This window comes from Neophocaena asiaeorientalis, unplaced genomic scaffold (genome assembly GCF_003031525.2).
Source record: "Neophocaena asiaeorientalis asiaeorientalis breed wild unplaced genomic scaffold, Neophocaena_asiaeorientalis_V1.1 scaffold134, whole genome shotgun sequence".
NCBI classification, from domain to species: domain Eukaryota; kingdom Metazoa; phylum Chordata; class Mammalia; order Artiodactyla; family Phocoenidae; genus Neophocaena; species Neophocaena asiaeorientalis.
The window spans coordinates 28,337,815-28,360,915 of NW_020185339.1; the positions used below are offsets into that span (position 1 = coordinate 28,337,815).

The following is a 23,101-nucleotide window of genomic DNA, read 5'->3' on the forward strand; positions in this document are numbered from 1 at the left end:
ACAGCTTCCTTTATGTCGCCACCGAGACAGTGCGAAGGTTACAATGCGCATGTCGTCTCCTTGTGCTTCTTAGAGGGATGTGTGTACACAGTACAGACACCAGGGGAGAATCCAACTCTTTATACAGGCGAAGGCATTCAGAGACCAGGGAGGGGGTGGAAACACAGAAGGGGAACTTGGGGTGGGAGGGTGGTTCTTAGAGACAAGAGGGGATGAAGTAGAGACAGAGTCAGGGGAAAGTATATACAGAGATATAGCAATATAGAGTCTGTATCATATAGAAATAGAAAATGCAGATGAAGTTGTTGAGAGAAGCAAATGACGTTTCGGGAGAGGACTTGGGAGAGTTCCATAAGAAAATTTATGGATGTGGCCCTCTGTAGGGGCCCCGGGGAGAGGGACCAGTGAGGTTAGGCACCAGTGCCCCTCTCCCTGAGCTGGAAGCCAACCAGCTGAATCTTTTATGGGATGGCAGAGGAGGGCCGCCTCTTGGGATTTCTCTCCAGCAGCTCTGGGTGGGGGTGAACTTGTAGGTATCAGGATGTGGCCTACAGCACCAGGGCCACAGCTTGTCCCCAGTGCCACTTCTTCAGGGGATTCCCCACCCCTACCTCCCTAGAGACTTCACACTGTGTGAGGTGGTGGGGAGGGAACAGACACGACTCGGGATCCTGCCTGGAGACTTGGGGTTGGGGGCGGTCACTGGGCTGAGAGGGTCTCTTAAGGCTGGTGAAGCCCCCCCTACTAGCCCTCCCCTTCAAGGTACATTCTCTGGTGTGGGGCCAAATTCCAGACCCCGAGGATCCCCTCCACCCCCCACTGGGAGGGGGCTTTGGTGACTGGTGGCAGCAAAATGTAGGTGGACACGGAGATGACAGACAGCCAGACAGACAGAATTCAGGCTGGGAGCTGTGGGAGGCAGCATGGAGCAGAGAGGGGCAGCCTGAGGTCACTCGCCCCGTTCTCTCTTTCTAGTTTCTGTTTTAGATTAGTTTTGTTAAAAAAACAAACAAAAAAACCACAATGGGATAGAGGCAGGGAGAGGACTCTACGGTCAAGACTCCTTCCTCACCACAGACAAGAGGAAAGGACCGCCCAGGAGTGGGGGGCTGCCTTGGAGGGGGGAGTGAGTCCCCAGGGCGGGGCAGCTGGGGGCCCCCTTGCTCTCCTAGCCCTCCCCATCTAGGCCTTTGGTACAGCGGCCTGCAGGGCTCAGCAGGTAAAGTCCTCAAAAGTGCCTCGGGCCGGATGGTGAGGTAGGATGTTGGCAGCATACGTCATCCCGGCAGGATGGCCCCGGAGGCTCTCACACGGGTTCTGGGGGAACGGCACAGGACAGGCACTGGTTATCGTAAGGGCCACAGGTGCCGCTGCGGCATGGGGGAGGCAAAGGAGAAAAGGTGGCAAGGGGGTGGTCCTGGGGTGGTCGGGGAAGGGATGGGGCGGGAGGGCGCCCCTCTCTCGCTCCCTCACGTGTCTTTTGACGTCATCCAGGCTGAGGGCCACGCCCTTGTCCGCGCTGCTCCGTTTTGCCTCCTTCTGGCACTTCCCTCGTCTGCACAGCTTGTGTTTTATCACCTGGGAGGGAAGAGGGGAGGTGGGCGGGTGGGCGAGCTTTAACCCCGCCCCTCCCGTGGCCCCGTGCAGGCGCCCCGCCCCCACTTACCTCGTAGGCGTAGTCGAAGAGCTCCAGCACAGTGAGGATGCTGGCCCCGATGAACAGACCCATCTGGCCTCCAATGTCACCTGCAGCGGGGCCCACAGGGAGGTCAGTGGGGTCAGGACACAGTGGGAGCGGCAGAGCTCACTGGGGCAGGGGAAAGCCCCTGGGGCTGGCAGGGGAGGAGGCCTTGTGGGACGGAGGTGAGCAGCCTGCTCCGGGTGGTAAGGTGTCACACCATGCCCATGGCATGGGAAGGGGACAGGTGCCATCAGCAGCTCACCCAGGAGTCCTGCGATCTCATAGGCCTTCTTCTGCTCAATGGTCTCATAGTTGAGGACTTCAAAGAAAATGTCCAGCACCAGGATGTTCTCCCTGCAAAGGGGTTGGGAGAGGAGACCTCGGATCAAGTCGCATCTCCGTCCCTTACTAGCTGGGTGACCTTCGCAAGTTATCCTCTCTGAATCTCAGTCTGCAATATCTATAAAACAAGATGCTGATGTGGATACCTGCCTTTTAGAGTGAGGATTAAACGCGATGGTGTAATTGAAAAGACGCTCCACGCACCAGCAATTGTGAGGTGATCCCAGTTACAGCAATGAGGATGAAGAGAGGAGGAAAGAAGAAGGGGTGCTTCTCCTGCTTGTTCTGGCTTGATCTTTCCTCCATGCCCACCTCAGACTCTTTGGTTGCCTCCCCCATGTTATCTCAGTTTCCTCCTGTCTGCCAACCCCCATCAGAGCCCGCCCATTACCCTTCACAGTCAGAGCCCTTACCCTATGTACTGCTCAGACTTGTTGAACTTCTTGGCCAGGTACTTGGCTGACGCTTTGCTGGGGATCTTGACCATGGACAGCTCCTTGCCATAGCGAGTCAAGTTGCAGGGCATTTCACACACACAGTACTCCTGGTCCTTCTCCACCAGGAAGTCTGTGCCAGCCAGGTGAGAGGTGCCAGTTGAGTGATGCCCTTCTGCCAGCACCTTCCCGACACGCACGTCCTGGCCCTGCCCAAAGGAGGCCTGAGCCCCCTCCTCTTTTTCTGACTTGTCCTTCACTTCAGCCCTGTGCCCACCTGTGCTGATCCTCACCCAGCCTCTCCATGGATATTTCTTAATCCTATATCTCATCCTCTCAGGGCCCTCCAGGGTCAACCAGCTGAGGTGCTGATGGGAGCAGATGAAGGCCACCCCTCCCAGATGACCCCTGTTCATTTTCCACAGGGGCCTCTAGAGATGCTATTCCCGGCCTTGCTAAAGTCAGACACAGGAGAGTTCAGGTGAAGCCTGATCCAGGAGTGATTTGAAGCTTCTGGGAGCTTGCTCTGAAACCCCTCTGCATATGGCTGGCAGCTCCTCCTTCCCTCCCGCAGACTTCCCTGGGACAGGGGCGCTCACCCAGGGCAGGATCTGCACATTCCTTGTACTGCTCTGGAGTGCAGTAGGGGGCATCCCCTAGAGAGGAGAAAAGACAGTGGTACAGGATGGAGATTAAAGGGGTCTTGTGATGCTGGTGGTACCAAAGGCCTAAAAGCTGGAAGCTGGGAGAGGGTGGGAGGGTAGGAATAGTCAGCCCCCAGTCTGTCCTGGAAGTGACCTACCCCAAAGTCCATACCCGCTGGACCCCTCTGACCCATCCCCATGGGTCCGGGCAGGAATTGAGGTCAGAGAGGCAAGAGCCATATGGGTATGGACTGGGGCTGGAACTGGGGTGGAGAGAAGCCAGCTGGTCTTGCTTGCATGTTGGCAGGAGGTTAACATGGATGGGGTGCTGGTGAGGGGCAGTGCAGGCTGAGGGGCCCAGGACTGTGTTTGGAACTTTGGGGCCTGACCTGGCATGTGCACCATGCGGCAGTTACAGTTCTCCACCAGGTAGCGGGTCTCACAGTCGATGCGGCAGGCGGTAATGCTGTAGGAGTCGAAGAAATCCAAGTCCATGGTAACAGCTTTGCAGGTGCCCCAGGGCGGGGGCAGGTAGATGAGCTGCTGGGAGAGCCGGGGAGCTGGGGGGTGTGGGGACTTCTCCCCGAGTCACCTTGGTGGACTTGTCTGACACGATGCAGAACTCAGGAGTCCTGCCCCCTCTCCCTGTGCAGCCTCTGAGGGTCTCCGAGTTTACGGAGCATCCCATCCGTTAGATCATTCATGCTCTGACTAGTCAGATGGCTACCCAGGCCCTAGCTCCCCTGTCCCTCCCATTACTGATTGCCCACCACTCCACCTCCGTCATGAGCTTCCAACCACCCACCCTGGGACCGGCCTCCTGTGGCCCTCTCACCCGCTGCTCTTGACAGGCCACGAAGGTCTGGAACCCTGGGGCTACACCAAAGCCCAGCTGGTCGATGAAGGGAGGTTCATCCTGACTGTGGATCTGCACTTTGATGCCCGCTTCGAAGGATGTCTCATCTAGGGGAATGAGAGGGCTGTGTGTTGGGAGGGCTTCTTACTCCCTAACCTCCTTCAGAGCTGGGGGCACCCTACCTCTCCTGAAATAACCACAACATACACTGAGACTGGGGGAGGGTAGTTAGTCCAAGGGCCCCTGGCCCATCCCCAGCCTCCTTCTGGGTTCACCAGCCCCGTGCTACCCTGATGACCCCTGAATCCTACATACTTCTTTTCTTACCTGGCTTCAGTTACGCATCTCGGTGTTTCAAATTATTTCTCACTGTCTCAGAGGCTCTCCATCTCTCCCCCTCCTTTTCTCCCTTCTCCCCCACGTCTCTCTGTCCCAAGGCCCCTGAGACCAGACAGACGGCAGGCAGCCCAAGAAGAGACGGAGTTATTTATAGAGTGAGTGGTGGCCACGGATGGAAAGGGATGGCTGGTTACCTTGGAGAGTAACTGAGCCAGGAAGTGGGAGCCAGGGTAATGTGAGTGTGGCAGTCAGGTAGAGTGGAGGTGGAGAGGGCGAGATGCTGGGAGGATGCAAGGAGAGCCCACGGCCTGCCTCAGGCCCACAGTAGAGCCCAGGAGCCCCCCAACGGAGGCTGAGGCCCGGAGCCACAGGGAGGGGGGCCCCCCTGTGAGAGGCAACATACCGGTCTCCCCCCACACAGGCAGGTACTCGTCCTGCTGAATGTCCAGCATGATCTCCAGCCCATTGCCCGTCCCACCCTTCATGGTCTTCAGCCTGGGACGCCCATCTCGGCCAGAGTTGAACGTGTAGCACTTTCCGTACCGTGTGAAGACCTGGTGGGAGCAGAGCGGAGAGCCTGAGAGTCCTGCCAGTACCCTCTGCCCACCAGAGACTGTCTCCAGACCCTCCAACTGGTGGAGTTTCAACCCTTCAGGAATGACCCCTCCTGAGCAGCCCACTCTCCATTTGTTCTCCTTCTCACCCATTCTGTCCTTTTCCCTGCTATGTGCCCTGGAAGGCTGATCCCTGTGGGGTGCACTGCCTGTGCTCCTTTGCCACCTGGATGGGCTTCGGGTTGGGTTTGACCAATGGGAGGTATCAGTAAAGGATCAGAGGACAGAAGGAGGGAGAGACCAGGGTATTTATCTGCAAATGTTCTCAAGGTGGCTTAGACCCTTTGTGACCACAAATTCTGCCAAGAGGGCTCCCTGCATAGCACTGTTGCCTCTTGGTGTTCCTTTAGCTTGAATATGACAATTTCCCACTATTTCTAGGTGCCTCAGTTCCCCTCATTGGTTTCCTTAACTCTGCCCACAACTCTATAAACAGTCCCTCTGTTAGTCTTTTCGACTAAACTATCCAAGTGTTAACCTTTTTCCCGCTGGGACCCTAACATACACACCTCCATCGCCTGGAGCCCCTCACTGCCTGGTCCCTCCTTGGGACCTTCTCCTCAGGCCCAGGGCCTTCTGAGACTTCTCTTCTCTTCTCCTGGATTTCACCCTGGGCATCTGGAATCCTGCTCTCCCCAAGACCAAGCTATGCTTTATAGTTTCCTCTGCCATTAGTCCCTTATGTCCATCACTGTTCCGTTATCACCAGAACCTGAACATCCAGGACCTGGCATGTTCGTCAATGCTGGCGCAGAACTATGAGGGCTGCAGAAGGGATCTCAGCTCTGAGGACAGGCCCCCGACTCCATGCCACAGAGCAGCCCTTATTGCAGCCCTGAGTACACAGCCATGGAGAGAAAAGTGAACATATTCTTTATGGCCCTTTCCCCACAGCTTCCCAGAATGCCTCCAGGTTCCCACAAATGGGGTGAGTGTGCTTCAACTAATGAGAGATGGTGACAGAGTCCACCAAGCAAGTCATGAGGTGAATACAGACACAGCCCAAAGAAAGAGAGAGACAGAGTGTCAGGCTAGACTGAACAGGGAGGCAGTAGGGGTTACTAGTCAATAGAGTCTTTGCCCCCTTCCCCCTTCCTAGAACAACCTCCTCCTTCCCCCTCTGGAAAAGAAAACCAGTGCTATCCCCCATTTTGTGGGTGAAGTCCAGAGAGGAGGTAGAGAGAGAACTCCTAATCCCCCAGCTCCACTACCAGGCTTTGTGGCTTTCAGCCACAGGGTCCAGGCTAGACACGCATCCCTGCCTACCCGCCTCCTGGGGATGTGAGGGGCTCCTGGTGGCTGAGGCCAGCTGGGAGCTGCAACCTTAAGCTGGCTCAGAGGGCTGTGCTGCTGGCCGGTGGGCTGTGCTGCCACCTGGTGGTGCTGCCTGAGAAGTGCCTGCTCTAGCCTTAGATTCGGAGAAAGCCAGGTTGACCCCTTCCTTGGTCCATGTTCCTCTACCTCCTGGCCTGTCCGAGGCCCAGTGGCCAAAACCTCCATGTTCCTGTCTGTCTGTAGTCAGTCCAAGATGCACTGATATGATGACACCCACCTGCCCCTGCACTAGGGATGGGTGTATGGGAAGGGAAGGCCTGGCATTTGGCACTTGTAGGGGACAGAAGGGGACCTGTTGGGCCAGATGGAACTGGAAGCTGAACTGGGGAAAGGATGGGGTGCCGCTTGGTCCCTCAGCAGGGAAGGCCCTAGACTCTCCTAGTGAGGGCTTCCCCTGGGAAGAGGGTCCCTGGCCACTTAGAGCTGGAGGGGGAGTGGGGAGGATTTAGAGGAGGCCTGTTATTCTCCCTCACCATACACACACACACACACACACACACACACACACACACACACACACACACACTAGGAGGAGCACAGGAAGACCACTTGAGGATGCTGCTAACAGGCATGCTGGGGTGGAGGGGGGATATCGCCAGCCCTCTGCCTCCCTTCCACACCCTTCTCTTGCACCTCCAGAGACCAGGGGGCACCTGCCCCAGCTCCAGTCCGGGGGTGATAGTCAACATTGTTAAGGCCAAGCATAGGCACCCACCACCAGATCAAAGGTGCTGACCCTGCTGGATCGCAGAGAGGTCTGGGAAAGGGCTGGACATGCTGGAGGATATTCAGGGAGACACCAGGGGCCTCAGGGAAGCAACTAATTACCAACTATGTGTTTCAAGAGTCTAACAGGGAGGTCAGTACTGGCACAGCCCTGGAAATAGAGCCCAGCTGCAGACCCTGGGGCTCCCAGGCAAGCTCTGGCCAGGCCTCTCTCACAGAGGGTGGGTGGTCCAGGTGAGGTGGGGGGGAGGCAGGATGGTTACCAGCCCCAGGAGGTGACGGTCAGGGTGAGCCATGGCAGACACTGTTGGGCACCCACTCACCACTGAGAAGTTGTGAGGGCCACAGGGCCCCCCGCAGTAGGAGCAATAGAGCAGCATGTCCTCCAGCCGGTGGCAGGAGCGATTGTAGAAGCGGTGCAGGTTAAAGGACTCCCCAGAGAAGGCCTCGGGCCCCGGTGGGGCGAGGGGCACCCCGGGGTCATCGCTTTCATCCAGCCCCAGCATGGGGGCCAGGTAGAGCAAGTCGGGGTAGCTGAGCTGGGACAGCCGCACGGCATTGGTGTTGCAGAGGGTGACCGCCGGGAAGGCCAGCTCCGTCGTGGCCACTTCATCTAGCAGAGTCACATGTGGGTAGCTGAGGTAATAGGCAACTCGATCCCCGACCTGGCACAAGAAGGCACCCAGTGCCAGGATAAAGGCCGCTGCCCACAGGGCCTGCCGTGGCCCTGGACCCCCTTCCACAAAGATGTGGCTGGCTCCATGAAGGGTGCAGCTGTTGGCAAAGGCCACCAAGTCCATCGGTAAGTCCCCCTCTCTGGCCCCCTTCCTCTCTGCCTCCTTTTCCTTCTCTTCTCCCTCCTCTTCCGATTCTGAGTTGTCCCGCTGTTGCCGCTGGTGGGGACCCCAAACATCTCCCAAGGGCCCTGGGGCCTCCTCTCCAGAGGAGAAGGACACAGAGCAGAAGATCTGGATGGGCATCTTCTCCAGGGGCTTCCTGGCACCGGGAGGTGGGCAGGAGAACGGGGGAGGAGGCGTGACCCTAGGCAGGGTCCGGCAGTCCTCTTGCCAGGTCTGTTCTGCCTGGATGGCCGTCCTCCCTTGCCAGGGCCTCTGTGGCAGTGTGGCTGAGGTGGGGAGGGGCTTAGAGAGGAGAGGAGGACCAGCCTGCCCTGTCAGGGAGGCGGCTGTCTGAGCCGATGAATAATTGATGGCTGTGGGAAAGGGAGTCCGATGGAGATGTAGAGGAGCGGACCGGAGCCCCTTTCCCTGTCACCAACTCCAGCAGGACAGACAGGGTCGAGGACAGAGTGGAAATGCCTGAAAAGCCCGAGGGCTCCAGGGGAGATGGGACCTAGCAGAGTCCTCTGCTCTCACTGCCACGACGTGGGCCAGCAAGGGTCTCTGCCCATCCCCCAAGACACACACCCTCAGGCTCCCTCTCACCCTCCAGTCCACCTGCCCCTCGCCTTCCCACCCCAATTCTGAGTCCTCTGCCCTCATTCCCACCTGGTCCAGTCATTCTTCTGAGTTATCTGAGCCCCACACTCTCTCGGCACCTCTAATTAGCCTCTAATTCTTCTCTAATTCCCCCTGACTTGGAATCTCCCCAATTATTTTATGGAGCCCCCCCACTTCTCCCTATACACCCTTACACTGCAGCTCCCCTCGAATTATTCCTCTGGTCCTCAGTTCCCTTCTGATCACTGGGCTGACACAACTTACATTCAGTTACTTCCTGAACCCCTGGTTGCCCCGAACCCCTACGCTCTCCCTTGACCTCCGGTTTCCCTCCAGCCATCCCTGAGGCCATCGATCCTCCCCTGACCCCCACCCCCCACTCTACTTCAGTACCCACCCCCCACCACCACCATGCTGAGCTGCACTCCCTTCTGTGGCTTGGGGGGCAGCCCAGGTTCCATTAGCAGAGGGCTCTCACTGACCACAGACCCACTTATGGCCAGTTCCTGGCACTGGGGGGAGGCACCCTGTCTCTTGCAGCTGAAAAGCTTCCTGGTAGATCACCGCTCCCCCTCCCATCTTGCCCATCCCCTAACAGTCCAGGAGAGCAGGTGGAGGAATTCTCTTCTGGTGGGTGGAAGAAACTGAGCTCAGAACCGGTACAGGGTCCTGGGTCAGGTGGAGAGTGTTGGGAATAACCTGAGGTACCCCCAAACCCTCAGCCTCGCAGATACCCCCCAGCCCCTCAGTCTCTGAGGCCCCTCTCGCTCCCAGTTGATCAGTCCCTGCCCCCAGGCCCCTGGCCCCTCTGTGTACTCTGATTACTCAGGGCCACTGGTTGAGGAACTTGAGCCAGCAGCCAAGTCTCCAGGGCCTAGAAGGTGACCTGAGGGGAGGAGAGGAGGGGAGGGAGGGAGGGGAAACTATTAACCCTTCCTCCACAGAGCCAGAGGAGGACCAGTGGGGGTCAGACAAGTCTACTTGGGCCTTTCCATTCCTTAACCATCCCACAGCCCCAGGCTCCTGCCCCCCTCTCCCTCCCCGCTCCCTGCTCCCACATCTCTTCCCTCCTCCGTTTGCATACAGAGAGCCTGGAGTGTGTTGGGGATGGCAGGCACGGTGCCAGGTTCTATCAGAACTGGCTGATGTGGGACCTCTGGCCTCAGCTTTGCTGCCAGGGACACAGAGGCCCCGGAAGAAGAGCAGCCTTTGAGATCTGGTCCCTCTCCATCCTTATGCCATTGCCCTCAGACCGGTCTCCCACTCTTTTACCTAAACAACCGCTTCCCAGCTGGTCTCCCTAACTCCCTGCCTCCCTGCAGTTTCTCCCCATCTTTAGTCCATGCTATGTAATTCCGACCACCCTTCCGCATAAAGACCTTCTCTCACTCCCCAGTGCCTCTTGGTAAAATTCAACCCCCACCACCCAGGACCTACACAGCCTTGGCAAGTCACCCTCCAGCCTCACCTCTCCACCCCTCCACCCCACCTAGTCCAGGGTCCAGCATCCAGTCACCATGTCCTTCTCCCATTCCACAGACACACGAGGCTCGCCCACAGTTACATGCCTTCCCTGGACTCCACCTGGAGAATTTCTACTCATTTTTCAAGACCCTACTCACAGGTTACCTCCTCCTCCGAAAAGTCTTCCCTGACTCCACAGGGCATAATTAGTGCCCACTCAGGGAACAGACTGAAGGGTCCAGTTCTGCTCAAGTCCCTTCAAGCATGAGTAGTGATCAGTAGCTCCTTAAGGACAGGGACTGTGAGAATGAAAGAGCAGGACCCGGGGCTTCCCTGGTTGTGCAGTGGTTAAGAATCTGCCTGCCAATGCAGGGGACACAGGTTCGAGCCCTGGTCAGGGAAGATCCCACATGCCACGAAGCAATTAAGCCTGTGAGCCACCACTACTGAAGCCTGTGCACCTACAGCCCGTGCTCCGCAACAAGAGAAGCCACTGCAATGTGAAGCCTGCGCACCTCAACGAAGAGTAGCCCCCGCTCACCGCAACTAGAGAAAGCCCGCGCACAGCAAAAATAAAATAAGTAAATTAAAAAAGAAAGAAAGAAAGAGCAGGACCCAGGGGCCACGTGGAGAAACAGGAACCAGAGATAAATCACTGCAGAGATGAGGAGAGACCTCCCACCTTCAGCTGTTGTCCTCAGGCTTCTCCTGTATGAATTCGTGGGTTCTTCTTCTGTTTCCTGTCCCGTGTGCATTTTCTTCTTGCCTACGGGACCTCAGCTCTTGGAGGGCTTTGCGCATCCCCAGGATGCGTTTCAGAGGTGAGTTCCAGACTTGGGTTGGAGGTGGGCCAGCCTAGGTTGAGGCTTGGGCTGGGAAAGCTGCAGCATGCGTCCCCACACCCACTAGAGGGCATCGTTGCCCTCCTGCAGCCTTTCTGGAAGAGGAAGTAGATTGGACTTCCAGAGGGAAGAAACTAAGGCTGGGAAGCTCCGGGTGCTTCGGCAGAGAGTAAGGTGTGCACACACGGAACAGCTTCAGAGGACAGCAAATCTGGTGTGGCTGGACACTTCTTCCCCACACGGACACAAAGACCTACACTGCACACCTACACAGCACTACACACAGACACACAGCCCTCTTGTGGGCAACGAAGACACACACACACACACACACACACACACACACCCCAACTGCACTTCCTCCCTCCTCCATCCTCTAACATTCTCTCCTCCTCATCTCGATCTAGTAGACAAATCCACATTTTTCACAGTAATGGGGAGGTGAGGAAAGGATCAAGCAGCACACACAGACCCCGGAGCATATACAGAGGAGAAGTACCCAAGCAGACACGCTCGCAGAACAACACTCAATTTTGAACCCTCTATCCAAAGATGCGACCCCTCCCCACATCACTCCCTACCCAGTACGTCTCTTAAGCTGTGTGTGGCCACCCAGTGCTTTCTGACTTTCTCCACATCTCTTTCTGAACTCCGGTCTCGCCTCACATCTGTGGAATGTCTCCTGCTTTTCAACTGATGCCTCAGGGGATTCGTATACAACCCAGCAAAATAAGCAGGTTTGAGTAATTTCACCCCATTTGACAAATGAGGAAACTGAGGCACAAAGACCTGTTCAAGTCTCATGGAGAGCAAGTAGTAGGCTTGAGACTGGAAGTAGGTCATCCCTCTCTAAATCAATCCCTTCCTTCTTCTCCATTCTTTCACTTACCCATCAAATATTTCCTGAGTGTCCATGTGCTGAGGACATGTGGAGAACAGATAAGGGACTGGGTCCTTGTGGAGCTTATTATCTAATGGAGAGTTTTTTAAAATCACAAAAATAAATATTTAATTGCAACCTATGATAAGTGCTATGAAAAAAATAATATGGTTCCATAGAGGTGAATGACGGGGGGATCTGAACCAGACTGGAAACTGAGGAAGGTTTCTCTGAGAAAGTGATGTTTGAATTGCAATCTAAAGAATAAGGAGGAGTGATTAGGTAAAGGTCTGTGTGTGTATATGTGTTGGGGGGTGGGCGGTATTCCAGAGAACAGAGTCAGTGCAAAGGCTCTGAGAGGAGAGAGCTGAGAAGAAGAGGATATAGACGGAGAGCAGGCCCTTAGGGCCTTGAAGGCTGGGTAAGGATTCTGGTCCCATTCCCCATGGAAGGATTTCAAGTGATCAGAGCAGTGTTTTGAAGAGACCACTCTGGAGGAGCCCGAGGGATTCTAGAAGTCCTGTTAGGAAGCCACTGCAGCGGTCTAGGTGAGACATGGAGCAGTGGGGTGGCCTGGAACAGGGGGATGGAGTAGAGATGTCTGGGAGTCAACACTGGCAGACCTGGTAAGGGAGGCGAGGGAGATGGAGTGTCAGGGATGGTTTCTAGTTTGCGTACGTGGGTGAATGGCTCACTAGATCAGGAACGCAAGTACAGGACTCGTTTGGGAGCGAAGATGATGAATTTGGTTTGGTACATGCTGGTTTCTTGAGCCTTGGGGAGATCCAAGTGGAGACGATAAGTGGGAAATTCGCCACTGAACGGATGCTAAGAGGAGAGAGCCGGGCTGAGACAGACATTTGGCGGCTGTCGGTGTGTAGATGGTAATTGAAATCACGAGTGAAGATGAGACTGCTCAGGAATAGAATATAAAGTTTTTTTAGAAGAAAGAAAAATGGCCTAAAGCTAAACAGAGTCCTAACCTGTGACTTAACCACAGCTCCTAGTTACATACCCAAGAGAAATGAGTGCATATGGCAACCCAAAGACATGAACAGGGATGTTCATAGTAGATTTATTTGTAATAGCCCCAAACTAGCAAGAGTAGAATGCATAAACAAATTGTGCTCTATTTACATAAGGCAATACTACACAGCATTGAAAAAGCACTAACTACTGCTATATAAAACGAGACTGAATCTCACAGACATAGTCATGGGCAAAAAAAGACAGACACAGACACATATACACTGCACGGAGGATACATACAGTCTAGGAGGTTCAAGAACCGGTGAAACTTATCTCTACTGACAGAAGCCTGAATGTGGTTAATTCCTATGGGGTAGTGTTGACTAGAAAAGGGCCTGAAGGAACTTTCCAGGACACTAGAAATGTTTTACAATTTTATACCAGTGTAAATACATACCGATGTAATGTGTAAAATAGTACATTGTAAGATACACCAATGTAAAAATATACTAATGAAAAATTCATCAAGCTGTTCCATTAAATCACAGCCGCACAGTTTAAGAGAAGAGGAAAACTTGGGATTGAGACTTGAGCAGTGCCAACATTTAATGGCCAAGTGGAAGAGCATGAACTGGCACAGAGGCAGGAGTGGCTAGACAAAGGAGGAAAATCAGGAGAGTACCGTTGTTAGGAAAGAGAATAGTGCAAAACAGAGGTGGTGGTCAAACATTCTGAATGATTTTGAGACATCAAGGATAAAAAATGGTTGCGGGTTTTGGAAATATGGAGGTCACTAGCGGCCTTAGCGAGAACCATTTTGGTGGAGTGCTGGGGCCGGGGGAGGAAGGCCGCCCGAGTGGATTAGAGAGTGAGATGGAGATGAGAAAAAAATGGAGACAGTGGAATCTATACATCAATTTTAAGAATTTTGTCTGTGAAAAGAAATAGATACTGTGGGAGCTGGAGGGGGCTGTGGAGTTGAGAGACGTTTGTTTATTGGGTTTTATCTTAACCTAAAGCCTGGTACCTAGTAAGTGCTCAATAAATATTAGCTGTCATTATAGATATACATTTTTAAAAAATTTATTTATTTATCTTTGGCTGCGTTGGGTCTTCGTTGCTGCACGCGGGCTTTCTCTAGTTGCGGCGAGCGGGGGCTACTCTTCACTGTGGTGCGCAGGCTGCTCATTGCAGTGGCTTCTCTTGTTGTGGAGCACGGGCTCTAGGCGCGTGGGCTTCAGTATTTGTGGCTCGCGGGCTCTAGAGCACAGGCTCAGTAGTTGTGGCGCGCGGGCTTAGTTGCTCTGTGGCATGTGGGATCTTCCTGAAGCAGGGCTGGAACCCGTGTCCCCTGCATTGGCAGGAGGGTTCTTTTTTCTTTTTTTAGAAGCCCGGTCTTTTCTTCTCAATGTCACGGTAAATCCCTTAAAGCTGACTTGGGCTGATTCTTATCTATGAACTTCACAGTACCTGGGAATTTACCCAGTAAGATTTCAGTAGCTGTGTCTCCTCTGTGTGCAGGGAACAAAATCAGGCATTTCCACATGGCCAACTGCCTCCGCGCAGTTGGTCCAGGCCGGCAGGGCAGGTGGGTTCTTCACTGCTGCGCCACCAGGGAAGTCTCTATAGCTATACATTTTAAGATGGGAGAATCTTAAGCATGTTTCAGTGTCAATCGGAAGGTTCCACTGGAGAGGGAGAGACCGACTACAAAGGAGGGAGAGGCAGAATCTTTAAAGTAAAATTCCCATAAAGATAGAAGGAGATCAGATGGTAAGAAAAGGTTGAGATTTCAGCCTAGAGAAGATGGACGTTCCCCTCTGGGGGCAGGTACCCAGAGAAGCGGGGGAGATCTTGTCTGAGACTTCTATCTTCTCTGTAAAGTGGGAGGTGAGGTCATCTGCTGAGGGTGAGAGGGGGCCTAGGAAGGGTGGTGGTTTGAGAGGCGTAGAAAAATTTACAGTAATCACTGGGGAGAGCGAGTTGACGGGAAAACACAGTGGGGTTGCCAGGGCAGCACTGGCATGTTGATCATGAACACAACGTGATTCCAACCATGTGACTTCCTCTGGTAGAGAGTGGCTGAGGAAGCCAGTGGTGGGTCCATCTAAGGTTGGGACTTGGCCAAATGGTGCAATGAAGAGGCAGAGAAGTTACAAGATGGTGTGCTCAGACTGAGGCTGGGGTTCTTCTCTTTCGCATCCTTTTTTTTTCCCTTCCTGCCTCATCACACCACCTCTTTACAGAGCATGGGCAGCTGGGGAGCCGGGCACCCTCCTCCACCACACATCCCTGCTCCTATGGTCACACACGAAGAACCCGGGCTTAGAAGATCTGAGGTCAAGGCACCCACTCTGTCATTTACTGGCTGTGTGGCCTCAGGCAAGTCATGTAACACCTCTGAGCCTCAGTTTCCTCATCTTTCAAATGAAGATATTAACATCTTCCTGCCTCCCAGAATTATGAGGATCACAGGAGCTAAAGTAAAGGGAATTTGTAAACTGCAAAGCGTGACAGAAAGAGAAGATTAATTTGGCGGGTATGTGCTCTGCGTGGGGCCAGAGGTTCGTGGGCACACGAGCTCTCTCCTGCAGACACATGAAGAGAGCTGTGTGTGCCCCGGTGCACATCCATCCCTGTGTCCACGTCACACCCTAGTCCACGTCTGCATTCTCCCACTCTCAGACATGCACAGGGAGGTGCACATGTGTGCTTGCACACCTGGGGCACACGTGTAGTATGTGATGAGGAAGCCTGAGTTGGCTGCTCTCCATGGTCAAGGCCACTGCAGCAGTCTCTCCCCGAGGGATGTTCCCAGGCAGGCATGAAGAGCCGACACACCGATCAGAGACACTCGATACTCAGCTACACAGCCCAACCTCCCAGGCCTCCAGGACTGTCAGCCACATCGAGGGGGTGCAGATGAGAGGAGTGGGAAAGGGTTTTCTTTCCAAGAATTCATAGGAGCTCAGAAAAATCACAACTTGCCCTCCCTCTCCCTCAGGAGTGGCCTTAGACAGCCTGGAGTGAGAGTCTCTGTCCTTAGAGCTTCTTTTTTTTTTTTCCTTAGAGCTTCTTAAGGGAACTTTCCCTCAAGGTGACTACACCTCAGTTTCACGTTTGTTTTAAAATTTTCCACGAGGAAGATGTCTGATGCATGTGTCCAGGAAACGGTACTGCACACCCATTCTACACATGGGCCAGCGGGGGGGGGCTTAGCCAGAGTGGCCCAGAGGCTGAAGGACAGGCTGCCCCTCGGCAAAGAATAATTTACAAATCCATTTACAGCCCCCTTTGCTCACAGGAAGTTGAGCCTAGAAGCTGAGAAATGGAGCCAGATGAAACTATGCCCAAAATAGAACCCAGGAGTCCCAGACGCATCCTCCACCCAAACCAGGCTCCATTCTCCTTCGAGCTGTCTCCTTCCCTGCTTTGCCTCCCAGAATCCCCACACCAGAGTTCTGACCAGAAGGTTCTCAGCCAGAGGGTACAGACATACTGGGTACAGACATACAGTAAGGGAAGGCTTGTGCCTCGGGAACCTGACTAAAGACCATGACCCTTCCTGGAGAGAACTAGACTGGTCATCAGCTGGGAGAGGCTGGGCTGGGGGAGACACCACACAGTCTGTAGAAATGAAGTTTCTCTCTTTCTTTCTTTTAGGCTGCGCCGCACGGCTTGTGGGATCTTAGTTCCCCAACCAGGGATTGAACCCGGGTCCTCGGCAGTGAGAGCGTGGGGTCCTAACCACTGGACCGCCAGGGAATTCCCAGAACTGGCGTTTCTGAATAGCTGAGCTGGGCTGGGGAGACTGGAAGGACCCCACCTAGATGTGGAGGGTCCTCTCATCCCTGGCACGTGATTCTCTGCTCCGAAGCCCTTCCGCTTCCCTTAGTACCACCCTCCGTACTCTGAGCCTCCCGGGAGTACTGCACGTGGCTCGAAGCTCCTGAGGGCAGGGACAGGCTCCGCCTGTTCACCGCCGCCCCCTGGTGCCCAGCACGAGGCTTGGCACTTTCAAGGGCCTCTGTCGGTGACGGGAAGAAGGAATCAAGTGGAGCTCGACACTCCCACCCCCAGCCCCTCGTGCCTACTATTCAGTCTCCCTCACCATCCCCCAGGAATTGAAACTGCCTTCCACAAAGTTGAAGCATGCTCCCAATCCGGCTCCACCCACAGCAGAAACGTTCTGACCTCTGTGCAGGCGCCCCCTCTGCTTCCTGGATGCACACCACGTGCAGTGGCGGCCCTACCACGGAGCTCTCCGCAAGCTGGGACCGGAGAAAGCCCGAGGCTTCGAAGCACTACTCTGCCCACCCCTCCACTTCCGGCTCCGCCCCCAGAGCCGCTTACTTACATCAATTCCCTATTACTTTAGCCAACAGCCGGAGGTCAATTAACTGAGAGTAGCCTCTTAGCTGACTGCAGCCTGGGACAGGGGCAGAGTCAGAAACGGCAAGGGATGGGGGAGGAGAGGGAGGAGGTGAGAGAGGAAACTGAGTCACCTGAGGGAGGGGTGTGTGTGTGTGAGAGAGAGAGAGAGAGAGAGAGAGAGAGAGAAAGAGACCCCAATGCAGGGTCCCCTGGATTCTTGCAACTGGCTCTACTCCAGTCTCCTTCCAACCTCAGGCACTTCTGAGGGAGGGAGGGAGGGAGGGAGAGAAGGGAAGGGTAAGGCTGGAGGAGGTATCCAAGAGTGGCTCGGGCAGGGTGCCCCTCTTCCCACGCTAACCTCTCCACTCCAGCCTCTCCTATCCCTCTGCACCCCCTGCATGCTCCCCCGTCCACACCCCACGACAACCCCACACAAAGAGCGCCGGGCTTCTGGGTGGGGCAGCCCCAAACCCTCCTTTCTTCTCTGTGTGTAGCAGTGTGGGCAGCCCTTCCCTTCAGCAGCCCCTCCACTCCCTGCCTAGCTGGAGGGAACAGACCCAGGTAGTGAGGTCGGGCCCTCCCCAGGTCTGAGCTGCTGTGGGGTGGTGTGATGAGGGGTGTCGGTGAAGGGGCAGAGCCAGCCCTGGGGATAAGGAAGCTCCCACTGCTAGTCCTGGCTCTCCCTGGGACCTGCCATCCCTGGCTGTTCTTGTTTAAGATGACCTCTCCCTCCAACTTCTGGGTCTCAGGATCACCCTTCTTTGCTATCAGCATCTTTGCTATCAGCATCTCACCTCCTCCAGGTGCTCCAGAAGATTCCAGAACACTGGGGGGATTTCTTTGCCCACCTCTCCTCTGGGAGATTGCCCCCACTCCAGGGTCCCCTGGACTCTTGTCCTCCTATCCCTTGTCCCCCAATTCCATCCTCTCCTGAGAGAATCCTATCCCCACTGCATACCCACCCCCAGGATTTCCATTCTCTGCCCTCCCCTTCCATCCCTTCCAGGGTTCAGAAATGAATTCCCACTTCTCTCCCCCAGGCAAAGGCTCTGGGACTCAGCTGGAAGAGGGGGTGGCACAGGGCAGACTAGGCCACCATCTGCCAGCCCCCTCCCCTTGGTGCTGTTCAGAATTCAAGCCACATCGGAGCTCCCACTGCCAGGGACAGATAAGGTGCAGCTGGAGGCTGGCACCAGCTGCGACTATGCTCACCCCCCCGACACCCCACCCCTACCCAGGCTTCGGCAGACAGCTGCACCCCCGGGCCCCCTCCATGGAACCCCTATCCTGCCTTGGCCTGGCTGGCCTCAAAGCGGGGTGGGAGAGTGGAGCCTCAGACCCTGTTGCCCTGGCAACCAAGCACCCCACCGAGAAGGAAAAGAGGAGGGAAGGGGGGCCTGTGGGTGGGTCTTTGGTAGCTCTTTTGGTAGCTCAGGAGAGAGCTACTGAGGCCTACCCATTTGGGCTGCTGGGGGGATACCCTTCCCATTGCCCTCTGCCTCTTCAGTCCCAAAGTGTTTTCAAACCAGTTTCTCCCAGATTTAGCCCAGGTTCCCCCCACTCTCCCAAGCTGACTCAGCCACAGCTGGGGGATGGACCTGGCCAAACACCTCTTGGACCACGTTCATCCCCTGAGGTTCAGCTGGATTCAGAAGCACATCTGCGGGGAATGCGTGTCGATGCTGACCCCCACCATGGGAGCTGAGGTGTCTAAGGGACCAGAGGATGCCCTTCCTATGCCCCCTGCACTGTCCTCCAGGAGCAAGATTCCTATTGTTGGATGATGGTCGCACTTGGAACCCACAAAAGAGTCCACATGTGCCTGTGCACACTGTATTTTGCAAACACTTTGAGCTGGACTCGGACCCCAGTTAAGAACCTCTGCTCTCAAGGCAGCAGGAGATGCCAAGATGGTCTCCCCTAAGCTCTGACCTGAGAGAGAGATGTTTTCTGTCAGTGCCTCATCTGTCCAGGGGCTAGACACACGCCTCGTGTCCTAGCACAGACCAGCAAGGATGGAGAGGCAGATGTTAACTATGGGACGAGGGAGAGGAGAGAGAAGGTGAAGTGTCAGGGAAGGGATATCTGTGCCCCTTAGGACCAGGGAGCTGGAGCAGAGTGCCAGCGCTCTTCTTCTCCACCAGGGAGATGTCAGACATGGACTCACAATGAGACTCCCATCTGTGTAGGGACATCTCTTATGGGCAGAGTAGAAAGGGGATGTTGAGGTCAACCTGAGAGGGCAGAAGGAAGGTCTGAGAGGTTTGGGTCCAGCTACATTCAGGGTCAGGCCTTTGACATGGGCTCAGAGACAGCAAAAACCTGGTCCCTGACAACCCAGAACCAAGAAGTGCCCGTGTTGGGCCTGTGGGATCCTAGCCATGTATTTCTTCCCCAGCAAGAGAAAGAACTCACACTGCTCCAGAACTTTGTGAACCAATCATATCTCCATCTGACTGTGTAGGGTTGTCCCCTCAGACAACATGGACCAATCACATTTCAGGGTCTCCATTTCCATGAACCAAACATCACCGCTTGGAATCTGTCTGGATGTGAGGGACAGATGGAGCCTCAACTGTATACTTTCTATGAACTCCACTTTGTTCCTTAGCACCTTCCCAGGTCGAGCCAAGCAATTCCCTTCCTCATCCAAACACTACAAACCATTCAATCTAATGGGTTTTCTCTATCTTTCTTGATGGTTCCTTCTGCTTGCGTGTGGGGTATGCTGCAGAGGAGGAGGGCTCTGGCTTTCACTTCCACCATCAACTACAGTTCTACTACCCTTGAGAATATAGTTGGTGAGCCTGGGAGCCCTTTGGTCTTGGGCCCTGGGGAATCCAGCATTCTCCTGTTTTGAGGAAGGAAAAGCGGGAAGGAAATGATTCTTGCAGCATGCTAAGCTCCCTATGAGCTTGGCTCAGCAAGGACCGTGGTCATGTAAACTTCGTCCAGCAGTATTGACAGAGGCCCATGAAACTGGTCTCAGATAAAGGCTTAAAGAGATTGGGAAGTCGTGTGTAACTTCAGCAGGAAAAAAACAAGCATAACTGTGGTTCCAGCCTTTCTACACAAACAAATGCAGTTCATGCTCCCATAATGCTAGGGAGGTAGCAAGCAAGTGTGGGAGAAAAGGGGAGGATCTGAGAGTGGAGAACTGGGGGCAGGTATGGACAGAAAAAGAGTCCTAGGGGAGCCTGGGTTTTCAAGAGCAATTTCCAGAACTGGAAGTGGACATGACGACTCCAGGGTCAGCAGTATTAACGCAAAGAGCACACTGCGTTGGGACTGAATGAGACATGAGTTCTAATCCTGTGTCTGTCACTAACCAGCTCTGCGAGCTCGGGCAACTCATTCTACCTCTGTGTCTCAGCTTGTTAAATAGAGATAATATGACTATTCATCCAGGGGATTGAAGGACAGTCTAGAAAGCATTTGGAAGAGTTCCAAGCATCACCCTCACATTTGGTATACTTTTGCATACATGGCTCCAGGTCCTCTGGCCCCTTTCCACAGTCCCTGCCTGTTTCTAACCCACCAAGAACCGGTATGACTTGCCCATGATCACCTGGCACATGAGATGCCAGTCGGTTCCCCTAACCCTCCCTGGGGTGCTGGCTTTGAGGCAGCCCCGTCTGTGTGTGGAGGGTATGAGTATCTGTGGGGCATTTCCATTTTAAGAAGCAGTCTCCAGTTCAGCCATGACTGTGTACCCCAAGTCATCTCTTCTTCCTCAGACCCTGACTCTGTGGGTTGGCAAGGGGGGAACCCAATCAGACAGTGTGTGTGTGTGTGTGTGTGTGTGTGTGTGTGTGTGTGTGTGTGTGTAAAATGGCTGGGGTAGGGGACGGGTGGCACAGAGAGAATTACCTGTCCAGTTTTTTAAGAGAAAACTTCCCTTACTTCCCATGTTTCATGGTGCTTCTCAGACTTTAATTCAAACTACTTGAGGATTTTGTTAAACTGCAGGTTTTGATTCAGTAGGTCTGGGAAGTGGGGTGGCAAAGTCCTACATTTCTTTCAAGTCCCAGATGATGGTCCTTGGACCTCATTTTGAGTAACAAGGCTGCAGCTTACCCATCACCACCCCCAGCTCTGACACCTGTGGCCCAGAAGGTAAGCTTGATGGGGTCAGGGGCCCTGCCAGGCTGTGTGTGTGTGTGTGTGTGTGTGTGTGTGTGTGTGTACGCGCGTGCACACTATAGGCTCTCTTTCCTGCCATCATGGACACAAGGCTGAAGCCGAGGACCTCACAGAGAGCAAATGCGTCCCTGAGCTGAACAAAGTACCCCCCTGCCAGAAGCGAACCCTAGGGACACACAACTTCCTCCCCAGAGGTCTGCCCGCTCCTAGTCTCCTCCTCCTCTGGGGGCTGGCTGACTCACACCCCACACCAGCCAGGGGGCTCACTCACCACCTTGAAGTCCTCAGCGCTGCAGACCTCCCCCCTGAAGTGGCAGGAGAGCAGCATGTCTCGAATGTCGTGCCCCGCACGGTCGTAGAACTCGCGCATGTTGAAGGGCTTGGGCTTGAAGCTGCGGAAGTTGGCCTTGTCCTGCAGTATCTCCAGCTGCTTTTCATCTGCCATCTGTGTGTCTGGTATCTCATACCTGGAGCAGGGTGGGGTGTGGTGGGGGTGTGAGCAGTGCATGGATCGGCAGGACCTTCAGTTCCTGCCTCCATCTGGCCTCCGGTGTCCCATGCCCAACCTTGCGGGGAGGGCAGCATCCAGCCCTGGACAGAGGCATGAAAGGAGAGCTGGGCGGTGTCTAGAGGATCTGCCCCGTGGGGTCTGAGAAGGCAGAGGATGGCAGTGGCTGCCCAGGGGCTGGGCATCTGAGCACGTGGGTGAGCATGGGTGGGCAGAGAGATCAGGGCAGGAACTATGGCTTTTATAGCATAGTTTCTACCCTTTAAAGATGGTATGCCCGGATCCCCCAAGGGAGGAGAATATCGAGACATAGTGGCGGGAGGGTGGGCAGAGATCACTCCAGGGAGTGTGGCCATGTCTCACAGCTGGGGTCAGAGATTGGGTGCCCTTAATTGAGTGCTTGGCAGTACCCCGATCTCTTTGCTGTGAGTGGCAGGTTTGGGGGGCTGGAGGGCTGTATGGTGGCTTAGACAGGAAGCACCCTGACGGAGGGTCTGGCAGCCGGGATGGGTAGGAACCTCCCACCTGTTGTTGAGCAGAGCCAGCAGCTCCCCGGCGTGGTACAGGTCATTCTTGGAGACTTGGCTAAAGCGGAACTCGTTGAGGTTGCACAGCGTGACAGCAGGGAAGGTGAGCTGGGAGGCAGCCACCTCGTCGAGCTTGGTGACGTGGTGGTAGTGGAAGTAGTACTGCACACGCTCGGTGCACACACACAGCAGCACAGCCAGTGAGCCCAGGAAGCAGAGGGCCCAGAGCGCCCGCTTCAGAGACAGCCGCTCGTAGGAGAAGATGTGGGCCAGGCCGTGCAACGTGGAGCTGCTGGCGAAGGCCTGGATGCTCACCGGCTGGACGCCACCCACCTCCTCCTCCTCAGCCTTCAGTTCCATCCTGGCCGAGGGGATCCTGGGGGAAGGGGGTGGGGGAGTCTGTCATGGTCCTGGGATGAGAGTACACACAGCATCCCTCCAGATGTGTCCATCCCCATCTCCAGAGGTCACTGTCTCTGGTGTGCAAGCCCAGAGATGGCTGGCTGGGGGACACACTCTCAGAAGAGGGTTCCTCCAAATGCAGGGGTTTGGGAGTCAGCCTAGGCCAGGAGAATGCTCTCCCAGGGAAGACTCCCAGGCCAGGGGAGACCCCAGATGCAGTCACCCGAGGGTGAGAGGGAAGTCCCAGTGCTCCCCCAGGCAGGCACAGGAGTTTCCTCCAGATGTGGGGTCACTCTGGGACGGGAATGTCCACCCATCCTGGACAGGAAAACTCCCCCAAATGGGCTGAACCCGGGGTCAAGAGTTCCCGGTCAAGGGTGTCCCCAGGACTGGGCTTTCGCCCCCATGAGCTAGACCTGGGCCAGAAACCCCCCAGGCAGGTGGGGAGGGGCCCAGGGAGGTGGGGAGGAGCCCACCCGAGTCCTCACCTGCGGGTGTCTCCGGTTCTCTGAACGGCGCAGGCTGTATGTGTGCATGTTTGGGGTGGGGGTGGGGTGGGGG

At 55.1% G+C, this 23,101-nt stretch overlaps 1 protein-coding gene across 2 annotated transcripts; it reads right to left on the minus strand.

The window, feature by feature from the left end:
* Window positions 1–746: 746 nt before the first annotated feature.
* Window positions 747–22,498, minus strand: ASIC1 (acid sensing ion channel subunit 1). 2 transcript variants are annotated; one of them, XM_024736892.1, is made up of 11 exons: window positions 22,137–22,498; window positions 21,375–21,570; window positions 4,700–4,850; window positions 3,937–4,064; window positions 3,491–3,641; window positions 3,057–3,113; window positions 2,437–2,590; window positions 1,944–2,035; window positions 1,667–1,746; window positions 1,474–1,578; window positions 747–1,317 (listed from the first exon to the last, which is right to left on the minus strand). In XM_024736892.1, the coding sequence occupies exons 1-11, from the start codon at window positions 22,496–22,498 to the stop codon at window positions 1,213–1,215; spliced, it is 1,581 nt and encodes a 526-aa protein (XP_024592660.1). In that variant the 3' UTR covers window positions 747–1,212. The 2 variants fall into 2 exon arrangements, with proteins under 2 accessions (XP_024592660.1, XP_024592659.1); XM_024736891.1 differs by lacking the exons at window positions 21,375–21,570; window positions 22,137–22,498 and adding an exon at window positions 7,295–7,951 and having other exon boundaries at window positions 1,213–1,317.
* Between the last annotated feature and the right edge of the window lie 603 nt (window positions 22,499–23,101).

Bases quoted from the DNA above. Each gene is read 5' to 3' on its own strand.
- ASIC1 (XM_024736891.1), bottom strand. From the start codon at position 7,951: ATGCCCATCCAGATCTTCTGCTCTGTGTCCTTCTCCTCTGGAGAGGAG. The intron at 3,114-3,490 runs GTCAGGCCCCAA...TCTCCTCTCTAG, and splicing joins CCGCATGGTGCACATGCCAG to GGGATGCCCCCTACTGCACT. The intron at 1,747-1,943 runs GTGAGCTGCTGA...GCCCCGCTGCAG, and splicing joins TGAGATCGCAGGACTCCTGG to GTGACATTGGAGGCCAGATG.